Here is a 23,549-nt window from a genome sequence, read left to right as displayed (position 1 = left end):
CGGCCGTCTCTGGGGTTCCACAGCCCTGCTCTCAAGTCTTTGGCCCACCTCTGCCCTCAGGTCACTCGCAGGGCCTTCTCCACTGGCTCTCGGGGTCTGTTCCCCCCACCTCCCTCTCGGGCCTCCTGAGGCCCTGGTCCCTCTTGTCCCCACTGGGCCAGACTTCTGCTCCCAGCTGCCCTGCTGGGCTGGGCGAGGGCTGGGGTGTGGGTTCCCGGCACAGCTGGGCCCTTAAGTTCCCCAGAAAGCTCTCTCTCCCGCCTTCCCCCATCACACACATTGTTCCTCTTTGGCTGTTCTTTCCTGTCCAGGACCCTCCAAGGCCAAACCAGGGCTGACTGGCAGTGACTACTGCCCTGCCCTCTCCATCTGGGGAAACTTGAGTCGGGGGGGGTGATGGAGGGGGATAGAGTTCTTTTATTTATTTATTTTTGTGTGCATTGGGTCTTTGTTGCTGAGCGCAGGCTTTCTCTAGTTGTGCTGAGTGGGGGTTACTCTTCGTTGTGGTGCGCGGGCTTTGTGGTGGCTTCCCTTGTTGCGGAGCATGGGCTCTAGGCACGCGGGCTTCAGTAGTTGTGGCACACGGGCTCAGTAGTTGTGGCTCACGGGCTCTAGAGCGCAGGCTTAATAGTTCTGGCTCATGGGCTTAGTTGCTCCGCTGCATGTGGGATCTTTCCAGACCAGGGGACCAGGGCTCGAACCTGTGTCCCCTGCATTGGCAGGCGGACTCTTAACCACTGCACCACCAGGGAAGTCCGGGGATAGAGTTCTTTGTGGGGGTGGGTGCCTGCTACCTCCCCCATCCTGGCTCGGAGCTCCGGGGGGTTCCCACCCTCTGCCACACTTTACAGAGATGCACATTGAGGCTCCACTACCCTGCTTCACAACTCCCCAGGGGCTGTCTTTTCAGCCCCTGCTGCTGACATGGTGTCTACATGTGCCTGCCCTTCCTTTCTCGAGTAGCTGGTCCCCCAGGTCTCTGTCCACACGACCTGGATCACCGGAGACGGAATCCCAGGCTTTTCTTTCCATGGCCCTCCTACACCTGCTTCAGTACAGCTGGAGCTCTAGGCCTGCCTGCACCCCACACCCGTCTACACCTATTCCTCTTCTACCAGGAGGGTGTTAGGGCTCAGACTCTACAACTTCAGTTGGCTGTCTTTGCCACCTGTCCCAATTGCCAATGTCCCACATTGCCCAGCCCCCTCTCTGGAAGTCGCCTGTCCCCTGAGACTTAACGCTAGTCTGGTCCCTGACAGAGATGTGGGTGAGTTCGCATCTAAATAGCCTAGCGCTTCTCCGCCCCCACCCCTTTCCTGGAATCCAGAAGCTGCGACGTCACTTGCAGGTGTCGGCTGCCCCGCCCCTCCTCTCTCCGCCTTAAAGGGGTCGCGTCTCCCGAGGCTTCCCAGGGGCGTAGATAGCACCTCGGCGGGACCCGTGAGGGCTCCGTGGCCGCGGTGCGGGAGGTGGGTGTCCGGATCCTAATCCTGCCCTTCTGGCGTGGTGTGGCTCTTGGCCTCCGTTTTCTCGGCCTGAGAAGTGGGGACGCCCGGATTCCTCGCACTGAAGCAGGCGCTCAGGGGGCATTTTCCAGGCCCGGGAAGGGGGTGGGGCAGCAGCCCAGAGGAGCCGCTTCACCCACCGGTTTCTCGGACCCCGCCCGCCCCACCCCCACGATGACCGCCCACATCCTCCTGCTGTTGCTCCTCGCCTCCTCCACCCTGGGGGACCCGGACTCCGCGGGCAGGTGAGAAACGCCGGTGTCAGCGGGGACACAGCCGGAGGGAGACCGCGAGGGGCGTGCGACCTCTCTAGGCGGTTTTCCGCTTCGGTGGAATCGGAAGTTGATCAGGAAACGCGCCCGCCAATCTCGGAGTTCTGGGTCGCCCACAGGTCTCCATTTCTCGAGTGGATTGTTTGAACCCGCTTTTCTCTCACGCTCCATCCCCAGGCGGCCCCAGCGCCAGGTCTCCCAGCAGCACAGGCACCTCTGTTCACTGGGCACGTGCCAGACGCACCGCCTGCCAGAGATCATATACTGGCTCCGCTCTGCCTCCACCAAGGAGCTCTCAGGGAAGGCGGGCCGCGAGCCTCAGGATCCCCACAGCTATGGGCGCCGCCGGCGGCGCGCGGCCAGACTCCTGCTGCGTCTCCAGGACCCCAGCCTGAGGCAAGGAGGCCAGCGCAGTGCCCGGCTCTCTGGGTGATGTTGGGCACATCTCTGCTAGTCCGCTGGCTTCAGTCTACCCATCTGTGTATCGGGACCGTGACCCCAAGTTTCTTTTCCCCTAACTCCACCTCCTGGGCTCTCCCCAGGCAGCGACTGGGCTGGACCACGTGCACACCGGACCCAGCATGGACAAAGAATATTAACGTCCAGAGCTGAATAAAACGAGAGTTCCATGTTTCAGTCTCTGCTTGTCTGTGCCCATTCTGGCCTCCCAATCTGAGCTCGGTCCCTGAGCCCCTCACCTTTACCCACGCACTTTTCCCTTCACGGAAGTCCCTCTGACTAACTTGAATCCAATCTGCTGTAGCACCTCCACGCCAACTTAATCCCTGCAGCTGCATCTTCCGTGGGTGGTTTTGGTGGGCCGACCTGACCCCAAAGCAGTCCTCCCCCCTCTCCTGGGTGGTAGGGCTGAGATTCACTCTGGCTCCCACGCGCGTGGGCTGTGAGTTCCAAGCTGAGCTTCCTTCCTCAAAGAGAAAGAAGAGAGACAAAGAGTGGACTGGAGAGCCGAAGAAACGGGTTCGGAGGAGAAGTGCTGCGTAGAACGGGGGAGGCCCAATGGTGGAGAATCAGGCGGGTAGGAGTCTGTGGGCTGGGAATCGAACGGAAGGAGGGGATTGGACGCTGGGATTCGAAGGGGGCGGGAACTGAGCGCGGGGATTGGAAGGGGGCGGGGATAGAAGATTGGAAGGGGGCGGGGTTAAAACCTGGGACTTGAATACCCGGCGAGGCACCCGTTAGACAGAAATCCGGGTTCCTGGATGTTGGATAGTTGGAGGCGGACAGGTGCTCCGGAGGCCCATCGACCAAGTCTTGGACTCACAGTCACTGGGATTGGGTATATGCAAGTGGGAGGCTTGAGTCCGGCGCTCTAAATCGGGGGTCGGGGGGGTGTACTCGGGCTTGGTCTCCAGGATCCGATCGGCGGACCCCTGACTCAGCGTGGTAAGTGCCGGACTGGAGGGGCCCGAGCTTCTGCGGGGGCTGGAGGATTGTGTCTTGGGTTGGGAGTGCGGGCCTCTCCATCACTTGTCCTCGACGCTCGCCTCTGCTCTCAGCCTCAGCATCCCTGCCCGCGAGGCATGCGCAGTAGGGTGCTTCCCCCCGCATCCCCTTCAGCCCGGGGGCGGGGGGAGGGCACGCTGGGCTACCCCAGAGCGTATGAATTTATAGAGAACCCCCACCCAAATCCCTCCTCACTCCCACCCCCCAGCCCCAGCCTTGGAATGGGAAGCGGAAATGGAGTGGACAATGCCAACGTCCGGCAGGTGTTCGTTTCAAATGGGTTTAGGACTAATGTTTTTCCCGAGATCCCGCAACTCACCCTGGACCGGTTTCCCGCCCCGAACCCCGAATCTTGAAAGGCCCTTGCGGGGGGGGGCACTGTCCCCGCACCATGTTCTCAGAATAGCCGCAAAAGGGCTATTATCCCGCAAATTATCCCTCCTGCCTTTCTGTGTGTTCGCAGAGGTCCCCAACTGAAGTCCTCCCGATACCGGAGTCTTCGGCCAGGACCCTCAAGACCCCTCAGGTGGTTAGGGAAGGGTGAGCTGGCGTCCTATGTCCCTGGGTCTGCGGAGAAGGGGCTGGGGGTCTGGAGAATGACCCTCTGTCCTCCTCCCAGGGCTGTAGCGTGACATGGCTGAAGCGCACCAGGCCGTGGGCTTCCGACCCTCGCTGACTTCGGACGCGGGAGAAGTGGAGCTCAGTGCCCCGATGTTGCAGGAGATCTACCTCTCCGGACTGCGCTCTTGGAAAAGGCATCTGTCCCGTTTCTGGGTGAGGAGGGCTGCGGCTTGGTTTCCTTCCGGGAATCCAGTTACCTGCTTCCGGGATGCCTGAGGCTCCCTTCCGGCATCCTGGTGGTCCCACTTCTGGGATCCTGTCACCCCTTCTGGGAATTTTGGTGTCTCTTCAGGACCCCTTAAAGCCATTTCCGGGTTCTCTATGGCTCACTTCCGGGATCCTCAACCTCACCTACTGGGAACTGCCCTTTACCTCTTGTACCCACTTCCTGGAAGCCCTTCCCACTCTCCCCACACCCACAAACACAACTTTCACTCCACTTTCTAGAACTCAGTCCCCTTACCGTTCCCTTTCATCTCTACCTCTAAACGAGGTGCTTCCGATTCCAGAACCCCATGGCTTGATCAACATCTTGGGTAGCCCACACCCCAATCCTGAAGGCCTCCCTTTGCCATAGTCCTTACCCACTGGGTCTGAGAGGCCCCTCCTTGCCCCTGCTGTGAACCTCCAGTACCCTCTCCAATATGTGGCACACCCTCCCTACCGTTCTGAGATGTGAACCTCCACTGTCTGTATCGTCTAGTTACCCATCACCACAAACCCTGCTGCCCCAGCTCTGGAAAAGACAAACTCCTTGCCCTAGAATGCCCACATCTACCCAGGGCCCACCCAGGTCAGCCCGAGACTCCCTGGTTCTAGAACTCTGGCACCATCTACGTATGGAGTCTCCCTGCTGGTCACACCCTCTTTCTGTGAACACAGGTCTTGAACACCTATGGGGTCTGCCAGGACTGAGTTTGAATCCTGGCTCTGCCACTGACTAGCTGTGTGGCCTTGGGCAAGCGCGTTGCTCTGAGACTCAGGTTCCCCACGTGTGAAACAGGAGTGATGGTAGCACCTCCCTCACAGGACAGTTTTGAGTTCATGTAAGCACTGAGCCAGGTGCTTGGCCCGTGGCAAGTGCTGAGTAAGTGTTAGCTTTAGATTATAATATTGTTCGTCATTTACCGAAAATCTGTGGAGCATCTGTTAAGGGCCTGGCACTGTTTGGAGCACTGGGGACACGGCAGGGAGCAAGACGGACAGATCTGCCCTCCTGGAGCTCTTGATCAAGCTGGAGGAGAAGGCAATAAAGAAGATAAACAAGCAAACCATAGAGTATTTTAGGTGGTGACGTGCTATGGAGGAAGATAAAGCAGGCAGGGAAGAGGGAGCATGGAGGTGTTATAATAAAACCAGGGGGCAGCCCAGGAGGATCTCTGGAAGCCGAGACATTTGAGCAGGGTGGATCACACTTCTGTGGCCATATTGGCTGTTAAAATGGTTATTAAAATAGAGATGTATCTGCTCCAGTGAATAAATAGCCACTAACCCAAACTCCCAGAGAGACCCAGCCCCTGGGACCCCCTGCACCTCAGGCCAACCCAGCAGCTAAAATGTTAACCTGTGGTTAAATACACACATTTATATATATACACATAAATAGACATTTAAACTAAGATCTAATTATATACAGAAAAATGCACAGATTGTTTTTAAGTGTACAGTCCTTGAATTTTGTAATATCTTTGTAACCTGTATAATACCTGTGTAACCAACTCCCCATCAAGACAGCACTGCCATCATTCTAGGATGTTCCTTCGAGCTCCTTTCCAGCCAGCACTCCCTACCTCACCCTCACTGCGGGGCAACCACTGTTCTGATTTCTATGCTTATAGACGGATTTGGACTGGTGTTGCTGTGTCGAATATTTTGACTGTCACCCCTGTATCTGAGTCACCTCTGAAGCTCTTTTCTGACTCATGTCACCTGTTGCAAATGGCCCCCACCAGATCCTCCTATTAGTATTAATTGATAATTGTAATAATGACAACTCTTGCCTTTCTGTCACATAGCTGCCTCTCTCCCTGATGGTCACGTGGAGCTCTCACATCCTTCCTCTCCAGTCTGGGACCCCAGGAACCACCCTGAAGCCGTAGCTCCTGGAACTTGGTCCCAAGATGGGGGCTGTGCCATCAGCAATGCCAGAGCTGTAATTCCATAGACTCATTGCTAAACCTTTCTTTTCTTTTTTAAAAATTTATTTATTTTATTTATTTATTTTTGGTTGCGTTGGGTCTTTGTTGTTGCGTGCGGGCTTTCTCTAGTTGCGGTGAGCAGGGGCTACTCTTCATTGCAGTGCATGGGCTTATTTTGGTGGCTTTTCTTGTTGCGGAGCACGGGCTCTAGGCATGCGGGCTTCAGTAGTTGTGGCACGCAGGCTCAGTAGTTGTGGCGCACGGTCTTAGTTGCTCTGCGGCATGTGGGATCTTCCTGGACCAGGGCTCAAACCCGTGCCCCCTGCATTGGCAGGCGGATTCTTAACCACTGCCCCACCAGGGAAGCCCTGAACCTTACTTTCTTCACTTAAAAAATGGGAACCTTGACAGTCCCTGCCTCAAGGGATTGTTGTAAGCATTAGTTGTCTTAGCAGAAGGCCTGGCTCACAGAAGTGACCACTCCAGCATCGCGATTCTTGTCTTACATGCCACATAAGTGCTGTGTAGCCTCCAGCATGTTAGTAACTTCTCTGAGCTTCTGCTTTCTCATTTCTAAAATCAAACTAGGTAGTAATGTGTCTCAGGCTCAGTACCAACCAAGCCCTCTGACTCTGTTGCTCATCTGGTCCTCATCAGGGCTTTTTGTTTTTGGCTGTGCCGCGCGGCTCGTGGGGTCTTAGTTCCCCAACCAGGGATCGAACCCGCGCTCCCTGCAGTGGAAGCATGGAGTCTTAACCTCTGGACTGCCAGGGAAGTCCCATTAGGGCCTTCTAAGGTAAGCCTATCATTAGTCCCATTTTACGGAAGCCCAGAGAGGTGCTTTCACTTTTCCCAGGTCACACAGCTGCTAAGATGCAGAAGTAGAGGCAGAGCTAGAATTAGCAGTCTGGCTCTGGAGTCCATGCTGAGGCCCCACCATCCTGGGGTGCTTTTCTAGAATGGATCTCAATATCTATGCCAAAAGAGCTGTTGTGAATTATGTGCAGTGGGTCACTTGGGCCAAGCATATGGCACGGCATCCGGCACTTAGTGGGTGGTTCATTGGCAGGAGATTTGAGTGTCATCTGAAATCATTTCCAAATGAATATGAAATTCTGAGATACGGCAGACTTCAGAGTTCGGTACCTTGTGGTTCATCCTGGTGCATTAGGGTCACAAGGCATCCCGGATGGTTTAAGTGATTGACAGTGGACCCTGGAGCCAGGGAACCTGGGTTCAAATCCTACCTCCACCACTTCCTGGCCATGTGGCCTTCGAGGAGTACTTCAAACTTCCTATCTCCTCAGTTTCCTCACCCGTATGATGAAGATAATAATAATTTCTATCTTACTGAGTGGCAGGGGAACGAGATAATTTAATGACGCTCCTTGTACTTGGGAAGTGCTATGGAGACATTTCCTGTTATTAGGATGCCCCTGTTCTATGGCAATACAGAGCCCTAGATAGAAGAACTGAAAATTTCTTTTAAAAAGAAAATTAAACAACAAAAATAACCACATTTGCCAGTAACCTTTTCCTGCCAAGCCAAAGGGAGACTGCCAAGTAACTACATCTCCAGTGAGAAGTAGCTTAGCAACAGAGGGGATCATCATAATAATTACTGAGCACCTACAGTGTGCCTGGCTATGAGCTATGCAATTTACCATTCTGCTCCCCCCACCCCGAGCCCTCTGCTTTGTTTTTCTCCGTAGCACCTCTCGTCATCCGACCCACTTCACTAAAGCCTTTACTTATGTAGGTATTGTCTCTATCCCCCATGAGAGCAGGAATCTTGCTGTCTTGTCACTGTTGTTGGACTGCAGTAAGCATTTGTGGAATATTTCCTCATCCAGCCCTTGTGACAGCCCTATGAGCCAAGTACGGGGATTGTTCCCATTCTACAGATGAGGAAACTGAGACAGAGAGGTAAAGTCACTTGCTTGCGGTCACTCTACTAGATAGTGACAGAGCAGAGATCTGAACGCAGAGGGTGGGGACTCCAGAGCCCAAGGTCTAAACCATGATCTCTGAGGCCTTCTTGGTTATTAAAATGTGGGAAGAGGAGAGGGAGTGGTTTCTTGAGCCCTGGTGGTGATACCAAAACCAACAGCAGCTCTTATCCCGGCTTAACCATGCTCTCTGTGTGACTTTGAACCTACGTGTTTTCTTTTGTAAAAAGAGAACATCTTAGTACCTACTTCACGGGGTTGTTGGGAGTTAATTAAAGAGTTAAGCCTCGCAAATGGCACCTGGCATGTAGTAAGTGCTCATTAAATGTTAGTCAACTCTTGGGGCTTCCCTGGTGGCGCAGTGGTTAAGGATCCGCCTGCCAATGCAGGGGACACGGGTTCGAGCCCTGGCCCAGGAAGATCCCACGTGCCGTGGAGCAACTAAGCCCGTGAGCCACAACTACTGAGTCTGCGCTCTAGAGCCCACGTGCCACAGCTACTGAAGCCCGCGCGCCTAGAGCCCGTACTCCTCAGCAAGAGAAGCCACCACAATGAGAAGCCCGCGCACCACAACGAAGAGTAGCCCCCGCTCGCCGCAACTAGAGAAAGCCCGCAGGCAGCAACAAAGACCCAACGCAGCCCAAAATAAATAAATAAATAAATAAATAAAAATTTAAAAGGAAATGTTAGTCAACTCTAGCATGCTTCCCTGGGAGTCTGATTAGTTACCCAACACTTTGATTCATTCCTCAGTCATCCCATGGCCAGCCCCTGAGCTCTGGACCCTGCTGTATAGGAGATACCAGTTTGCTTTTTTGACAGTTTCACCTTCGGGGTCCTGCCTGGGAGTAACCTCTCCTCCAGGAAGCCCTCCCTGACTCCTTCAGGCTGAGCAACCTGCCCTATCCTATCGCCATTAGTACTCACTTCATTCTGGTCTGACCTCCCTGGGGGCAAGACCCAGATGTGTCTGTTCCCCACGGCGTCTGGTACACCCAGCTCAGTGCTGAATCAACATCTAAGAATGGTGCTGAGCAGATGGGATAATTGATTGAATAGGTGCCCTTTCCTCTCCGCAGAACGATTTTCTCACAGGTGTGTTCCCTGCTAGCCCCCTCAGCTGGCTGTTCCTCTTCAGTGCAATCCAGCTTGCCTGGTTCCTCCAGCTGGATCCTTCCTTAGGACTGATGGAGAAAATCAAAGAGTTGCTGCCAGACTGGTGAGGTCTCCCACTTCAGCCCAGTAACCTCCTAATCCCTTTCCCTCCACCCAGTAAGTTTCTCTATCAGCATGTATGCCCCTTAAAGAAAAGTAACCCTTGAGACTTACTTGGGGTCAGATAAAGGTACAGACTCAAGTAAAAGGAGGTGATTTCCTCTCTTGTCTCTGTACATTTTCCATCCTGGCTGCTTCTTGCTAAGGGGGATGGTGGCAAAGTAGACAATATCCAGTTATGGTTACATATACTAATGGAAGTATGAACTCTGCTAATCTACAGTTGTGTAGTCTTGGGCAAGAGACCTCACCATTCTTGGTGTCAGGGTCTTCACCTGTAATGTGGGAATAATAATAATTGCTTCTTAGGGTGGTTGGAGTAATTAAACAAAATCATGCATGTGGAATATTCAGTACATTACTAGGAGGTTATTAAATAGGAGTGGTTGAATTACTATAGTTGTTGGGGAAGGTTTGGAAACCAGATGTGGGTGAAGTGGCAGGTTCTAACTCTTGGATTAGTCCTCCTGGGGAAGAAGGTTCAAACTTTGTGCAGACGGCCTCAAAGGGCAGATCCAGGATCAGACATAGAAATTTCTAGGAAGGCTAGATTTACCCACAGAGGGGAAGTGGCTTGCCCCGAGTCCTCCAGGTGGGATTTGCTCACAGCCTGTCTGATTGCAACTTTGCAAACATGTTGATTTACTGTATCTTTAGACCAGCATTTCCTGAACTTGAGTTTGTATTGAAGTCACCTGGAAGGCTTGTTACAACACTGATTGCTAGCCTGAACGCCAAGAGATGGAGATCCTGGGGCCCAGAAATTTGCATTTCTAACAAGCTCCCAGGTGGTCCTGATGCTGCTGGTCCACCGGCCACACATTGAGAACCACTGCCTTACAGTGTAATTTGATCTGGTATATTTCACTAGAAATACCAGCTCTTACTTATTAAGCACCTGCCAGTTTCCAGGGAAGTGATTTTAGAAGCTTGGTGTCTCCGCAGTCCTGGGAGGAGATGGTGGGTGTACCGAGAAAAAAATCACACCTAGCACTTCACAAATGAGGAAACTGGACTTTTTCTGACCAACTCTAATGCTACAGGATATTCCTCCAACAGCTAAAAGATCAGAGTCAGAGTGTTAGGAACGGCAGGCGCTGGGTGGGGCTGGAGGCGAGGGGTGTTCTGAGGCCAGGAGACCCAGGCCTATACTCTTTTTCTCTACCCCCCCCACCCCAGGGGTGGACAGCATCACAGGCTTCGGGGGGTCCTGGCGGCCGCGCTGTTTGCTTCGTGTCTGTGGGGAGCTCTGATCTTCACGCTTCATGTGGCCCTGAGGCTGCTTCTGTCCTACCACGGCTGGCTCCTCCAACCCCACGGAGCCACGTCCTCACGCACCAAGACCTGGCTGGTATGCGAGGGGCAGAGCCCTGCTCAAACTCTCTCTGCCCCGTTCTCTCTGTGGGTTGCCACCCCGCTACCCCCAACACCTGGCTGCTGGGCTGCAGTGAGGAGTTTAATGAACCACTAATTTTCCGCCAGGCCCTGGTTCGCATCTTCTCCGGCCGCCACCCAAGGCTCTTCAGTTACCAACGCTCCCTGCCGCGTCAGCCTGTGCCCTCCGTGCAGGACACCGTGCGCAAGGTGGGCCAGGTACCCGGGGATGGGGCGGGAGGCTGCTGAGCAGTGGGGTGTGACCTGCCGTCTTCCCCTCGCCCCTCAGTATCTGGAGTCTGTCCGACCCGTCCTCTCCGACGAGGACTTCGACTGGACCGCGGCCCTAGCACGGGAATTCCTGAGGCTGCAGGCGTCACTGCTGCAGTGGTACCTTCAGCTCAAGTCCTGGTGGGCGTCCAATTACGTGAGTACAGCATCCTGTAGGCAAAGGTTCTGAGCCGGCCCTCCTAACCCTGCCAGTTTTTCGCCCCGCCCACAACCCCCAGGCCCAGCGGAGATTGGAGCTTCACTCCAGACGTGAGAACATTCTGAGCCCCGCCCCCACGCTCCAATATTTTAAACCCAGCCCCAGATGGATCCAATATTCTGAGCTCCTCCCTCCTCTCCCATATTCTGGAACCCGTCCATCCTGTGCCAACGTTTTTGAGCCCCGTCCCCCCATCCCGCATTCTGAGCCCGGCTCTTCAATAATCTAAGCTCCGCCTCCAGGGTCCGCCCACATCCAGAGCTCCGCCCCCAACCCTCCAATATTTAAACCAGAATTCCGGGCCCCTTCCAACATTTCAGCCCCTCCTCTGGCCTGCCGAGTCTCTAAGCCCCGCCCTCAGTTCTTGTTTCCTCTCGCCTGTCTGGGCAAAGACGCCAAACGGGCTTCTACTATGATTTCAGGAGCTAGAGCCCTAGAACGCACTCTGAGTTGAGATCCTTGGGAAACCGAGGCATAGAACCAGTAAGCGAGTCACCCTGTAAGCGGCTTCCAGGCCTCCCATTCCGTAGGAAGCCACAAGTATCTGTCAGGCAGCATGTGATGAGGTGGAGGTAGGAAGAAGAGACAGATGTATCACTTTTTTAGATTTCACATATAAGTGATACCATATAATATTTGTCTTTCTTTGACTTACTTCACTTAGTATGATAATCTCTAAGTCCATCCATGTTGTGCAAATGGCAATATTTCATTCTTTTTATGCAAGCCTTAGTGGGTTTTTTTTCATAAATTTATTTATTTTTGGCTGCTTTGGTTCTTTGTTGCTGTGCACGGCTTTCTCTAGTTGCGGCCAGCAGGGGCTACTCTTCGTTGAGGTGCGCGGGCTTCTCACTGCGGTGGTTTCTCCTGTTGTGGAGCACGGGCTCTAGGCGCGCAGGCTTCAGTAGTTGTGTCATGCAGGCTCAGTAGTTGTGGCTCGCAGGCTGTAGAACGCAGGCTCAGTAGTTGTGGCACACGGGCCCAGTTGCTCAGCGGTATGTGGGATCTTTCCAGACCAGGGCTCGAACCCGTGTCCCCTCCATTGGCAGGAGGATTCTTAACAACTGTGCCACCAGGGAAGCCCAACAAGCCTTAGTTTTAAGGGTTTTTTTTTTTCCCTTCATGCTCTTGGACCAGATTCTGCTCTTAAAAATATATATATATATACACATATAAATAATATAGCAATTATATAATATAAAAATTATATAAATATGTGTTGTTTATTATATATAAATAATGTATATACACACCATATTATATATATTTCATTGTACCTCTAAGGCACTGCCAGTTATAACATACACCATTATCTTATGGACAACTAAGGGAAAATAACTAAAGTCTAACACAGTGCTTTCTTATCACTTATTATATAGGTCGATCCTCATTATTCATGCATTCTGTATTTGCAGATTTGCTGACTTGCTAAAATGTATTTGTAACCCCAAATCAGTATTCATGGCACTTTCATAGTCATTCACGGACATGCGCAGGATGGCAAAAATTTTGGCTTGCCTGATGTGCACGTTCCCAGCTGAGATGGAACAGGGCTGGAAGGAACCTGACCCTGATTTCCCCTTGGAACAATGGCTCAGTGTTCGCTAATCAGCGTTCACTGCCACTTTACAGGACATAACAACCGCGAGTAATAAGAATCAACTGTATACGTTAAAACAGCTCAGACTTACTTAGACATAGATTTGTATCAACTATCACTCCCAAGCAAGCTCAGAAAAACGGAAATGTAAATTGTAATAAATTGGCTTAAGCATCCCTAAGACTTTCACGCTCAGAATCCATCTCTTCTCAATTGCTTTTTGACTCAGACTTGTCCGTATCTTCCTACTTTCTGCACAGCTTCATCCTCTGTGTTGTCAGGAACACAGTAAGAACCTTGACAATGCAGCATTTCCTGAAAGATCCTATGATGTACCTAAAGCCATTGGTGCAGTGCACTAAAGTGGCCTTTAATTTTTGCTTTGCTTTGGAGATTTTCTTTTTTCTTTTTTTTTTTTTTTTTTTGCTTTGGAGATTTTCTGATTCATTGCCACCTCCCCAACGCCCCTACCGCCCCACCCCTCCCCGACCTCCCACCCCAACAGTTGGGTTCCTGGAAGTTAAAATCTTGCTCCACAATGATCTCTAGGATTTTCTTCTGAGTCATAGACTTTAGCAAGCTTTGATGCTGGTGAGGCTTTTCTTTGAAAAAAATGGTACATGATATGCATATAATGTTACAAATTATTTATTTATTTATTTTTGGCCAGGCCACAGGGGCATGCAGGATCTTAGTTCCCGACCAGGGATTGAACCCATGCCCCCTGCAGTGGAAGTGCAGAGTCCTAACCACTGGGCAGCCGGGGAATTCCACAATATTATACATATAGTATTGTAAAATACACAAATCTTACATGTACAGCTTAATGAAGTTTTATGTATGCATATAACCAGATAACCCCTGGCTAGGTCAATATATCGAACTTTTCTACCGTTTGCTGGAAACTTATGGATTTTTCCAGAAGATGTTGCACATTTCCAGGGAATGACAACTACATCCTGCCTAGTCTAAGTGTAAGGAAATGTAGGATGCCATGAACTTTAAGACGCAAGCAAACATGTATGTCTTCATAGATTCTACGCAATTCTATGACATAGAAGAAAGAAAAACATCTAGAAAACATTCAAGTCCTCTCTGACTACCTCCCTTTAATTCTTGTTTCTCCCACCATCGCCTGTGAGAAACACTTTGGTCAGAGTCTTTTCTGAGTGTATATATACATATATTTATACCCAGGGAGATATATACATATATTTAAGTATATAATTTTTATTTATAACATATAATTTTAAAGTATTTAGTAATATGTTATATATCATAACACATTAATATTTAATATTATATATAAAACAAATATCATATATAATTTTAATTGTGATTAAAATATACATAATATATTGGGCTTCCCTGGTGGCGCAGTGGTTGAGAGTCCACCTGCCGAGGCAGGGGACATGGGTTCGTGCCCCGGTCCGGGAAGATCCCACATGCCGCGGAGCAACTAGGCCCGTGAGTCATGGCCGCTGAGCCTGCGCATCCGGAGCCTGTGCTCCGCAACGGGAGAGGCCACAACAGTGAGTGGCCCGTGTACCGCAAAAAAAATAAAATAAAATATACATAATATAAAATTTGTCACTGTAACCATTTTTCAGTGTACAATTCAGTGGTACTAAGTACAGTCACAGTGTTGTGTAACCATCACTACTATCTCTCTCTAGAACTTTTTCATCATCCCAAACAGAAACTCTGTGTCCACTAAGCAAAATCTTCCTATTCTCACTTCCCCAAAGCCCCAGGTAACCTCTGTTCTACTTTGTCTCTCTGAATTGGCTTATTTTAGATTTTTCATAGAAATGGAATCATACACTATTTGTCCTTTTGTGCCTGAGTCATTTCACTTAGCATAATGTTTTCATTGTGGCCCCAAAGACTTAGAACTTCATTCCTTTCTATATTAACATTCCATCATATGGATAGACCACATTTTGGTTGTCTATTCATCCACTTGGTGAACAGGTTGGGCCTTAGTAGTATTTTTTTAAATAAAATGGGATAGTTTCATATATCTTGTTGTGTGCCTAGCCTTTTTCACTCTGCAGCCTGTCTTGGTGCTCATTCTCTGTCAGTAGTGTAGATGTAACTTTTTAAAAAATTAATTTATTTATTTTTGGCTGCGTTGGGTCTTCGTTGCTGCACACGGGCTTTCTCTAGTTGCTGTGAGCGGGGGCTACTCTTTGTTGCGGTGCGCGGGCTTCTCATTGCGGTGGCTTCTCTTGTTGCAGAGCATGGGCTCTAGGCGCGTGTGCTTCAGTAGTTGTGGCACGCGGGCTCAGTAGTTGTGGCTCACAGGCTCTAGAGTGCAGGCTCAGTAGTTGTGGCACATGGGCTTAGTTGCTCTGTGGCATGTGGGATCTTCCCGGACCAGGGCTCGAACTTGTGTCCCCTGCATTGGCAGGCGGATTCTTAACCACTGCGCCACCAGGGAAGCCCAGATGTAACTTATTTTTAACAGCTGTGAAGTGTTCCATAACACGAGGGTTACATGGTTTAGCTAACTGATCCCCCATCGATGGACTTCTAGGTTATTGCTAGTTATTGATCTTGATGCCTCCTTCATTGAGTTCCACCCTCCCTATTTGACATAGCAAAGTCTTGGGGGGCTCCCCTCCCCCACTCACCCCCCGTACCTTGACCCTAGCCACCGCAGCTTTGTGTCTCTCTGCCCCACTCCTAGGTCAGTGACTGGTGGGAAGAATTTGTGTACCTGCGCTCCCGGAACTCACTGATGGTGAATAGCAACTATTATATGATGGTGAGAAGGGGAGAAGGAGGTTAGGCACCGGGCCGGGGATGGGGTTCATAGTTCCTGGGGTCTAGGGTTGGGGTGTCTGGGTAGAATGTGGGGTTTAGGGTCAGTGACCTCAATCACAATCTGGATTTCACCATCCTGCCTCTGTTGGGATCAAGACCTGTGTTTGGGGTCAGTGCCCCCATCAGAGGCAAACCTGACCCCAGGCGTTTTGCTATCCCCTGGACCGGCCCGCAGGACTTCCTGTATGTCACGCCCACTCCCGTGCAGGCTGCCCGTGCTGGGAACGCTGTCCACGCCCTCCTCCTGTACCGCCACCGCCTGAACCGACAGGAGATCCTGCCGGTAAGAGGGCTGCCCCCGCGGGCTGGGGACAGAGGCTGTGGTCCTGAGACCATGAGGCCACATGGGTCCTGGGAAGCAGTTCATGGGCCCATGACCTCCTGCAGACTTTGCTGATGGGAATGCGGCCCTTGTGCTCTGCCCAGTATGAGAAGATATTCAACACCACGCGAATTCCCGGGGTCCACAAAGGTGAGCCCCCTCTCCCCTCCTCACTGATAGAGGCAGAACAGTGTAGTGGCTAAGAGCACGCTCTCTGGAGCTAGCCTGCCTGGGTTCAAATACCAACTCTGTAACTCCCAAGCTGTGTGACCTTGGGCAAACTATTACCTTCTCTGAGTTTCAGTTTCCTCTTCTCTAAAATGGGGTAATAAGGGTACCTAGGGTGGTGAGGATTAAAGGAGTGTGTCAGACAGTGCAAGCCACTTGGTAAAGTGCCTAATAAAGGTCGTTATTCTTTTTTTGGGGGGGGTATAACTGCTTTACAATGTTGTGTTAGTTTCTACTGTACAATAAAGTGAATCAGCTATATGTATACATATATCCCCTTCCTCTTGGACCCCCGCCCCCATCCCACCCATCTAGGTCATCACAGAGCACGTTATTCTTATAATGTATCACCCCTAGACCACATCCGCCACCTCCGTGACAGCAGACACGTGGCTGTCTTCCACCGGGGCCGATTCTTCCGCGTGGGGACCCACACCCAAAGCGGCCTGCTTTCCCCGCGGGCCCTGGAGCAGCAGTTCCAGCGAATCCTGGACGACCCCTCTCCTGCCTGCCCCCACGAGGAGCATCTGGCGGCCTTGACCGCTGCTCCAAGGTGAGGGTCACAGATCTGGGGGCCCGGAGGCCCAGCCAGCATCTTGAGGTTGCAGGCTGGGTGGAGGCTGGGCAGGGTAGAGAGTCAGCCGGAACTCAGGCACTCCCCCGACAGGGACATGTGGGCCCAGGTGCGGAGGTCCCTGAAGACCCAGGCCCAGGAGGCCCTGGAGGCCGTCGAAGGGGCTGCTTTCTTTGTATCACTCGACTCTGAGCCCGCGGGGCTCACCAGGGAGGACCCCGCAGCTTCCTTAGACGCCTATGCCCACGCCCTGCTGGCCGGTAGGGGCCACGACCGGTGAGTCAGCCTGGGGATTTGAACCCCACCCCACTTGTGACCCCAGACCCAATGCATTGAGACCTGGGGACCTCTGAAGCAGATAACCGCTAGACCTGGGACCCCAGATCCAGAACCACAGATCTAAGGACCACCAAACCCCTGACCTGGACCCTCAGACCTTGAGAAACTCTAGACCTGGGACTCCAGACTCAGACTCTCAGACCCAGTGACCCCAGATATGAGGATTAACAAATGCCAAACCTGGGATCCCTAGACCCAGAGACCTGCAGCTAGACCCCAAGCCTGGGGACCTCAGACTCAGAACTGCAAACTATGGAATCCTCAGACCTTAATGCAGGCACCCCAAACCCAGGACCTCACACCTGGGACCCCGCCTACGTAGAGATCCTCAGACAACTTCCTTGATGCCCACCAGGCACCACTCTGAGTTCTGAGGCTCCTGGGAGAGTCCGCCTAAGCTCTCAGCATCCGTAAACCCTGAACTTTTTTAATCACATTCTTTCAAAAGCCCTGAACTCTCCAAACCTGAGACACATCTCAGAGACCATCAGTACCTCCACCTTCTTAGAGCTCCCCATACCAGGACCCCAGCCCTGATTCCTAGATCTCCCCACGGAAACCCCCTGAGTTCTCACAGAGAGCCCCCCGACGTCCCTCCTGGCCTCTTTGGTGAATACTCTGAACTCTCCCCCCGCAGCTGGTTTGACAAATCCTTCTCCTTAATCGTCTTCTCCAACGGGAAGTTGGGCCTCAGCGTGGAGCACTCGTGGGCTGACTGCCCCATCTCAGGACACATGTGGGAGGTATGGCAGCTGGCCGGCCCCACCCTGCGGGCTGCCCCCCCCACCCCCTGCCCATCTCCAAAGACCTTCTTCTCCAGCGCCTTAAGGTCAGAGGAAAAACGGAGGCTCAGAGAGAGGCAGAGACCAGACCAGGGTCGCCCCGCAGCAAAAAAGGGTGTCTGGGATTATGACCTTTCTTTCTCTCTCTCTCTCTCTTTTTTTTTTTTTTTGTGATACGCGGGCCTCTCACTGTTGTGGCCTCTCCCGTTGCGGAGCACAGGCTCCGGACGCGCAGGCTCAGCGGCCACAGGTCACGGGCCCAGCCGCTCCACGGCATGTGGGATCTTCCCGGACCAGGGCACGAACCCGTGTCCCCTGCATCGGCAGGCGGATTCTCAACCACTGCGCCACCAGGGAAGCCCTCTCTCTCCTTTTTTTTTGGGGGGCCGTGCCACAAGGCTTGTGGGATCTGAGTTCCGCAATCAGGGATCGAACCCGGGCCCCAGCAGTGAAAGCGCCGAGTCCTAACCACTGGACCACCAGGGAAGTCCCTATGACCTTTCTTTGATGAATGGGCATGTGGGGCTCAGAGAAGGGAAGTGATTTGCCCAGAGTCACAGAGCGAGAATAAGAATCCAGAATGCTCTGAGACCAGAGTGTGACCAACCGTATCATACTCGCACTGGGTCAGACCTATCTCCCAGCTCTGGTTTGCTGTGTGACCTTCAGCAAGTTACTCCCCTCCTCTGAGCCTCAGTTTCTGCTTCATCAGGTGAAAAGGTTGGATTTTCTTTTATCTTTAAGCTCCACTCCAGTCCTGAGAACCTTAGCATCTCTCTTTTCTCTGTTTCACTTAGTACCTAAATCATAAGGGGTGGTGTCTGCACCCCACCAGTTTCCCAGTCTTCCGTGGTGCTGCATGAGGGGTTAGCTGGGATCCAGGGTGCGGATTAGGCATGTATGAGGGGAAGGGAGGTTGCTTCCAGATCTTGAGAGCAGCCCCAGGTAAGCACTGAGTCTTCTGTGCCTGTTTATTGTTTATAAAATGGGAATTTGCCTTTGATTATATTGGTAAATGACACTCTCAATTCAATTTAACCTCAGACCCTCAAGACACTGCCTGTCATCTGTCATCTCTGCATATTGACTTTGAACAAAGAGATGTCACATAGAGTAAGATAAAGAGAAATGGAAACTCTAAGGCATAAAGTGAGAGGTTCTTCTCCTCCTTTAATTCTAATGTCAAAATGGGGATCTTAATCCCTTCTTTCTAGGGAGAAATTAAGTGGGAGGCTGGCCCATAGTAGGTGCCCCATCAGGACTGATTTAAAACATTTACCCACCAGTAGGGCATGGGTACCACTCAATCAGAAGGAATGCTGAGCCCTAGAAGCCCATGCTATGCCCAGCTTTCTCTCTCCTGTCCTAGGATCATGGCGGGGGTTGTCTTGGGAGGGCTGGGGCAGCCATTGGTGGCTCCTTATCCGCCTGTCAGAAGTACGAGGGCAGTAAGCACCGAGTATTAGTATTAGCCTTGCTCTCAATGAGTATGACCCCAAGAACCCACCTGTGACCATCAGACGTTTCTGTTTCTCAAGGATTGTCCCTGACCCCCTTAAGAAGGGACTTAAGAAAAGAGGTCCCTGGTTAGATGTCCCTTGGTCCAGAGGGAGGAAGGGACTCTGACAGCTTCCGTTTGTACACAGTTCACTCTGGCCACAGAATGCTTTCAGCTGGGCTACGCGGCAGATGGTCACTGCAAGGGGCACCCTGACCTCTCACTGCCTCAGCCCCAGCGGCTGCACTGGGACCTTCCAGACAAGGTTAGGCCTGGTTTCTAGGCCTCTCTTCCAAGTCCCCAAATTTCTGGCTTTGACTCTAACCTCATCCCCACTGCAATCTCAACTGAAAAATCAACCCCATCCCTAACCCAACACCAAACCCACACCCCATCCCCCCAAAAGCCCCAACTTCAAACCCCAACCCTATCTTCAGTCTAACCCCATCCCAACCACAACCCCAAATGCAAACCCACCCCATACTAACCCTCTTCCCACCACCCAGCCCCACGCTCAACCCCAATCCCGTCTCCATCCCCGATGTCAACTTAGTTCTATCCCCACTCAAACCCAACTTCATCTCCACACCAAACTCATCTCCATCCCCAACTCCATCGCTATTCTTCAATTCAATTCCATCTCCAACCCTAACCCCATCCTCAACCCTAGCCCCATCCCATACCCAACACTAACCCCATCCTCAACCCTAACCCCATCCCATACCCAACCCTAACTCATATCCCATCCTATACCCAGTCCCAACCCCATCCCCAGCTCCAATTCAGTCCTCATTTTCAACCCCATTCCCCATCCTATCCCTATCCCCAGCCCCAATCCTATCCTGACCTTCACTGCCAGCCCCATCTTTAGCCCTTCAGCTCCACTCCCTTCTTTGTCCCCTTTTCCATATTCCACCCCAACCTCACTCCATTCCCCTCACTTCCAGCCCCATTCCCAGCTCTGACCTACCCCTATCTGTAACCCCTGGCCATTCCTCCCTCCTCCTTCTCTGGCAGATCCATCTATCCATCTCTCTAGCCCTGAGGGGAGCCAAGACCTTGTCTGGAAACATCGACTGCCACGTCTTCCCCTTCTCCCACTTCGGCAAGAGCTTCATCAAACGCTGGCACCTGTCTTCAGACAGCTTCATCCAGATGGCCTTGCAGCTGGCCTACTTTCGGGTCAGTTGGGTTCCCGACCCCCACCCCCTCTCAGGACCTCAGTTCACCTGGGCCCCCAAGACCCGCCGCATTGACCCCTTTAATGACTTCTTGGTTATTGCCATGGTGAGTCCGCCATCTTGATTTCTCTCTCCCCATCACATGTCCATGGGTAGGAGGAGCTGGAGGTCCAGACAGAGGGGGGTCAAGTCCGTGAAGACTTCCTGGGCCTAGCTGACAGGCTCCTCTCCTCCTTGTCCCCAGGACAGGGGTCAATTCTGCCTGACTTATGAGTCGACCATGACTCGCTTGTTCCTGGAAGGGCGGACAGAGACGGTGCGTTCTTGCACGAGGGAGGCCTGCAACTTTGTGAGAGCCATGGAGGACAAAGAGAAGACAGTGGGTGTGGGCCTCGTTTGAGGCTTCAGTCATTTCCACATACTCGTTCATACATTTACAAACTTTTAAGGAGCACCTTCTCAGGTCCAAGCTCCGTGATGGGACAGGGGAGGAACCAAGCCTGGTCTCTGACCTCAAGGAGCTCACTGATGGGGGGAGACAGAGGTAGTTCAGCACAGTGTGATACATGCTTTAATGGAGGTCACACAGAGGGCACTGGGGGAGCACCCAAGAGCGAGCCCTGGTTCCACAATGTAGGTCTCTTTATTTAACCTCTGTGTGACCTTGTGCCTTTCATTTGTACCATTCTTCATGTTCCCTATATAACCTCTCTGCTCAGAACCCCCCAGGCACCTCTGTTCCCTCTCCCCCCAACTTACGAAGTATTGTGGTTCAATGGAAGGAGTTTGGGCCCTAGAGTCAGACAGCCCTGGGAATCCACCTGATTCTGCCTTGCTGTGTGACCCTGGGCAAATGACTTCCCCTCTCTGTGCCTGTTTCCCTTCTGCAAAATAGAGTTGATATCTCTGCCTTGCAGGGATGTTGCAAGCTAGGTTGAGGCCGGGGGGGTGTGACAGGCCTCAGCAGTAAGCCCACTTCCTGTCTTTCCATGACCTGTGACCTCCCCGGGGACCCCAGGACCCACAGTGCCTCGCCCTGTTCCGCTTGGCGGTAGACAAGCACCAAGCTCTGCTGAAGGCAGCGATGAGTGGACAGGGGGTCGACCGCCACCTCTTTGCTCTCTACATCGTCTCCCAATTCCTCCACCTGCAGTCTCCCTTCCTGGACCAGGTTGGGGTGCAGGGAAAGGGTTAAAGAGGGAAGTGGCAAACCACTGGAGAAGGGGGGCACTTCCGGGAAAGGAGGGTGATGTTGGAAAATGGAGGTATCAACAGAGGAGAGAGTTAGGGAGACCCGGGAAAGAAAGGGAGAGAGCGGAGAGGGAAAAGGGGCCAGGAAAGAGGGGCGTGGTTATGGAAAGAAACGCGAGGGGCGTGGTCAGAGAGGAGAGGGGCGGGGTCAGGGGTTGAAAGGGAGAGGGGCGTAGTTGGGGGAGGGGGGACAAGGAGAGAGGGCGGGTTCTGGGAGAAGGAAAGGGGGTGTGGTCAAAAGGGAGAAGAGCAGAGGGGTGACGTCAGGAAGCGGAGGGGCAGAACGGCACAGATTTAAGGGAAATAGGCAGTTCAGCCAAGGCGGCGCGGACTTACCGGTCAGTTTGTCTTTATTGCACACGTGACCGACTTCTGTCCCTCAGGTTCACTCGGAGCAGTGGCAGCTGGCCACCAGCCAGATTCCTGTTCAGCAAATCCACCTGTTCGACGTCCACAGTTACCCCGACTATGTTTCCTCTGGTGGTGGATTCGGGCCTGTGAGTGGACCTGGGCCCTGAGGGAGGGAGGAGGGGGCTGGGCATCCGCACTCCTACCTAGTGGGGGGTGGGGAGGGGGACCGGGGGCTATGTTGTTGCCCTCACTCTGTCCCTGTCAAGGCTGATGACCATGGTTATGGTGTTTCCTACATCTTCATGGGGGATGATGTGATCACCTTCCACATCTCCAGCAAAAAATCAAGCACAAGAACGGTGAGACTAACCCACCCCCGCCCCTTCCTCCCTCAGGACTTCCACTTCCCTGCTCTCCTAGGAGCGCAGACTCCCATCTCCCGACCATCCCATGATCCAGGAGTCCTAATACCCAAACCCCTCACCCCTCAGACCCAGGAACGGGGACCCCAGACCTCTTGTTTCTCAGCCCCTGGGAGCTCCTCTCCCAGCTTCTCCTGGACGTGACACATCTCTCCTTCCAGGACTCCCACCGGCTGGGGCAGCACATCGAGGATGCATTGTTGGATGTGGCCGCCCTTTTCCAGGAGGGGCAGCGTCTTAAGCGCAGAGGGTTAGGGGAGGACGACTCGGGGCACAGCCGTGACTCTCTCCCCTGCCATACCAGGGGCTCCAGGGCACCCACGACAGCCACTAACTTTTGACACCTTCCAGAGGGGAGCTGGTCTCCCCAGGAACTAGGGGGAAGGTCTCTATGGCTGCGCTGGTGCAGGACAGAAGCAGCCTGTTTGGGTTTGGGAATCCCACATCCGGTCTAATAAAGATGTGTGCGCTGGGGATGTGGTGTCTGCCGTGCTCTCGAGCTGGGCAGGGATGGGAGAGGTGAGGGTCAGGGTAGAGGAGGAGAAAAGTTCCCATCCATCTCCAGGCCCCACCATGAATTCCCGGTTACAATCACCATATCAGATATAACCCCCAACACCTGCCCAAGTTACTGCATTTCCAGCTCTAGTCGCACCAAACCCAACCATTCGAAGCCCATCCCAGTCAAACAGCCCCACGAGCTCTCATGAGCTCAGTTGGAATACCAACTGCCCACCCTAAACTTTTTTTTTTTTTAATATTTTCTTGGCCAGGCTGTAGGACATGTGCTTACTTCCCCGACGAGGGATCGAACCTGCGCCCCTTGCATTGGAAGTGCAGAGTCTTAACCACTAGACCACCAGGGAAGTCCCTGCCCACCCTAAACTTAAAGGTTGACATCTCCTAAATGAATCCCCCAGGATTCTTATTACTTCTAGAGGCTGCCGACATTCCTAGGTTATGATCCCATCTTCCATCTTCACAGCTAGCATTGCTGCATCCCTCTGTGGCTTTCTCCTCTAGTCATACCTCCTGTGACTGACTCCTGCCATCATCTTCTAAGGACCCTTGTGGTCCTTAGGAC

General features: G+C 52.6%; 2 protein-coding genes across 3 annotated transcripts; both read left to right on the top strand.

Annotated features, from left to right (window-relative positions):
- The first annotated feature begins 393 nt into the window (after nucleotides 1–393).
- Nucleotides 394–2,410, top strand: ADM5 (adrenomedullin 5 (putative)). Its single transcript, XM_060131732.1, has 2 exons — nucleotides 394–1,750; nucleotides 1,955–2,410. The coding sequence occupies exons 1-2, from the start codon at nucleotides 1,680–1,682 to the stop codon at nucleotides 2,208–2,210; spliced, it is 327 nt and encodes a 108-aa protein (XP_059987715.1). The 5' UTR covers nucleotides 394–1,679; the 3' UTR covers nucleotides 2,211–2,410.
- A 567-nt stretch (nucleotides 2,411–2,977) lies between these two features.
- On the top strand, nucleotides 2,978–22,939 carry CPT1C (carnitine palmitoyltransferase 1C). 2 transcript variants are annotated; one of them, XM_060131713.1, is made up of 20 exons: nucleotides 2,978–3,181; nucleotides 3,705–3,767; nucleotides 3,861–4,015; nucleotides 9,029–9,168; nucleotides 10,404–10,575; nucleotides 10,707–10,808; nucleotides 10,888–11,025; nucleotides 15,381–15,458; nucleotides 15,693–15,800; nucleotides 15,944–15,989; nucleotides 16,425–16,620; nucleotides 16,735–16,917; nucleotides 17,618–17,723; nucleotides 19,409–19,525; nucleotides 20,278–20,442; nucleotides 20,686–20,820; nucleotides 21,460–21,612; nucleotides 22,076–22,189; nucleotides 22,310–22,402; nucleotides 22,627–22,939. In XM_060131713.1, the coding sequence occupies exons 3-20, from the start codon at nucleotides 3,875–3,877 to the stop codon at nucleotides 22,804–22,806; spliced, it is 2,367 nt and encodes a 788-aa protein (XP_059987696.1). In that variant the 5' UTR covers nucleotides 2,978–3,181; nucleotides 3,705–3,767; nucleotides 3,861–3,874; the 3' UTR covers nucleotides 22,807–22,939. The 2 variants fall into 2 exon arrangements, with proteins under 2 accessions (XP_059987696.1, XP_059987695.1); XM_060131712.1 differs by having other exon boundaries at nucleotides 15,905–15,989.
- The last annotated feature ends 610 nt before the right edge of the window (nucleotides 22,940–23,549 follow it).

This window comes from Lagenorhynchus albirostris, chromosome 19 (genome assembly GCF_949774975.1).
Source record: "Lagenorhynchus albirostris chromosome 19, mLagAlb1.1, whole genome shotgun sequence".
Taxonomy (NCBI): Eukaryota; Metazoa; Chordata; class Mammalia; order Artiodactyla; family Delphinidae; genus Lagenorhynchus; species Lagenorhynchus albirostris.
Note: the sequence above shows the minus strand (reverse complement) of the source record. Positions and strands in the feature narration are given on the sequence as shown.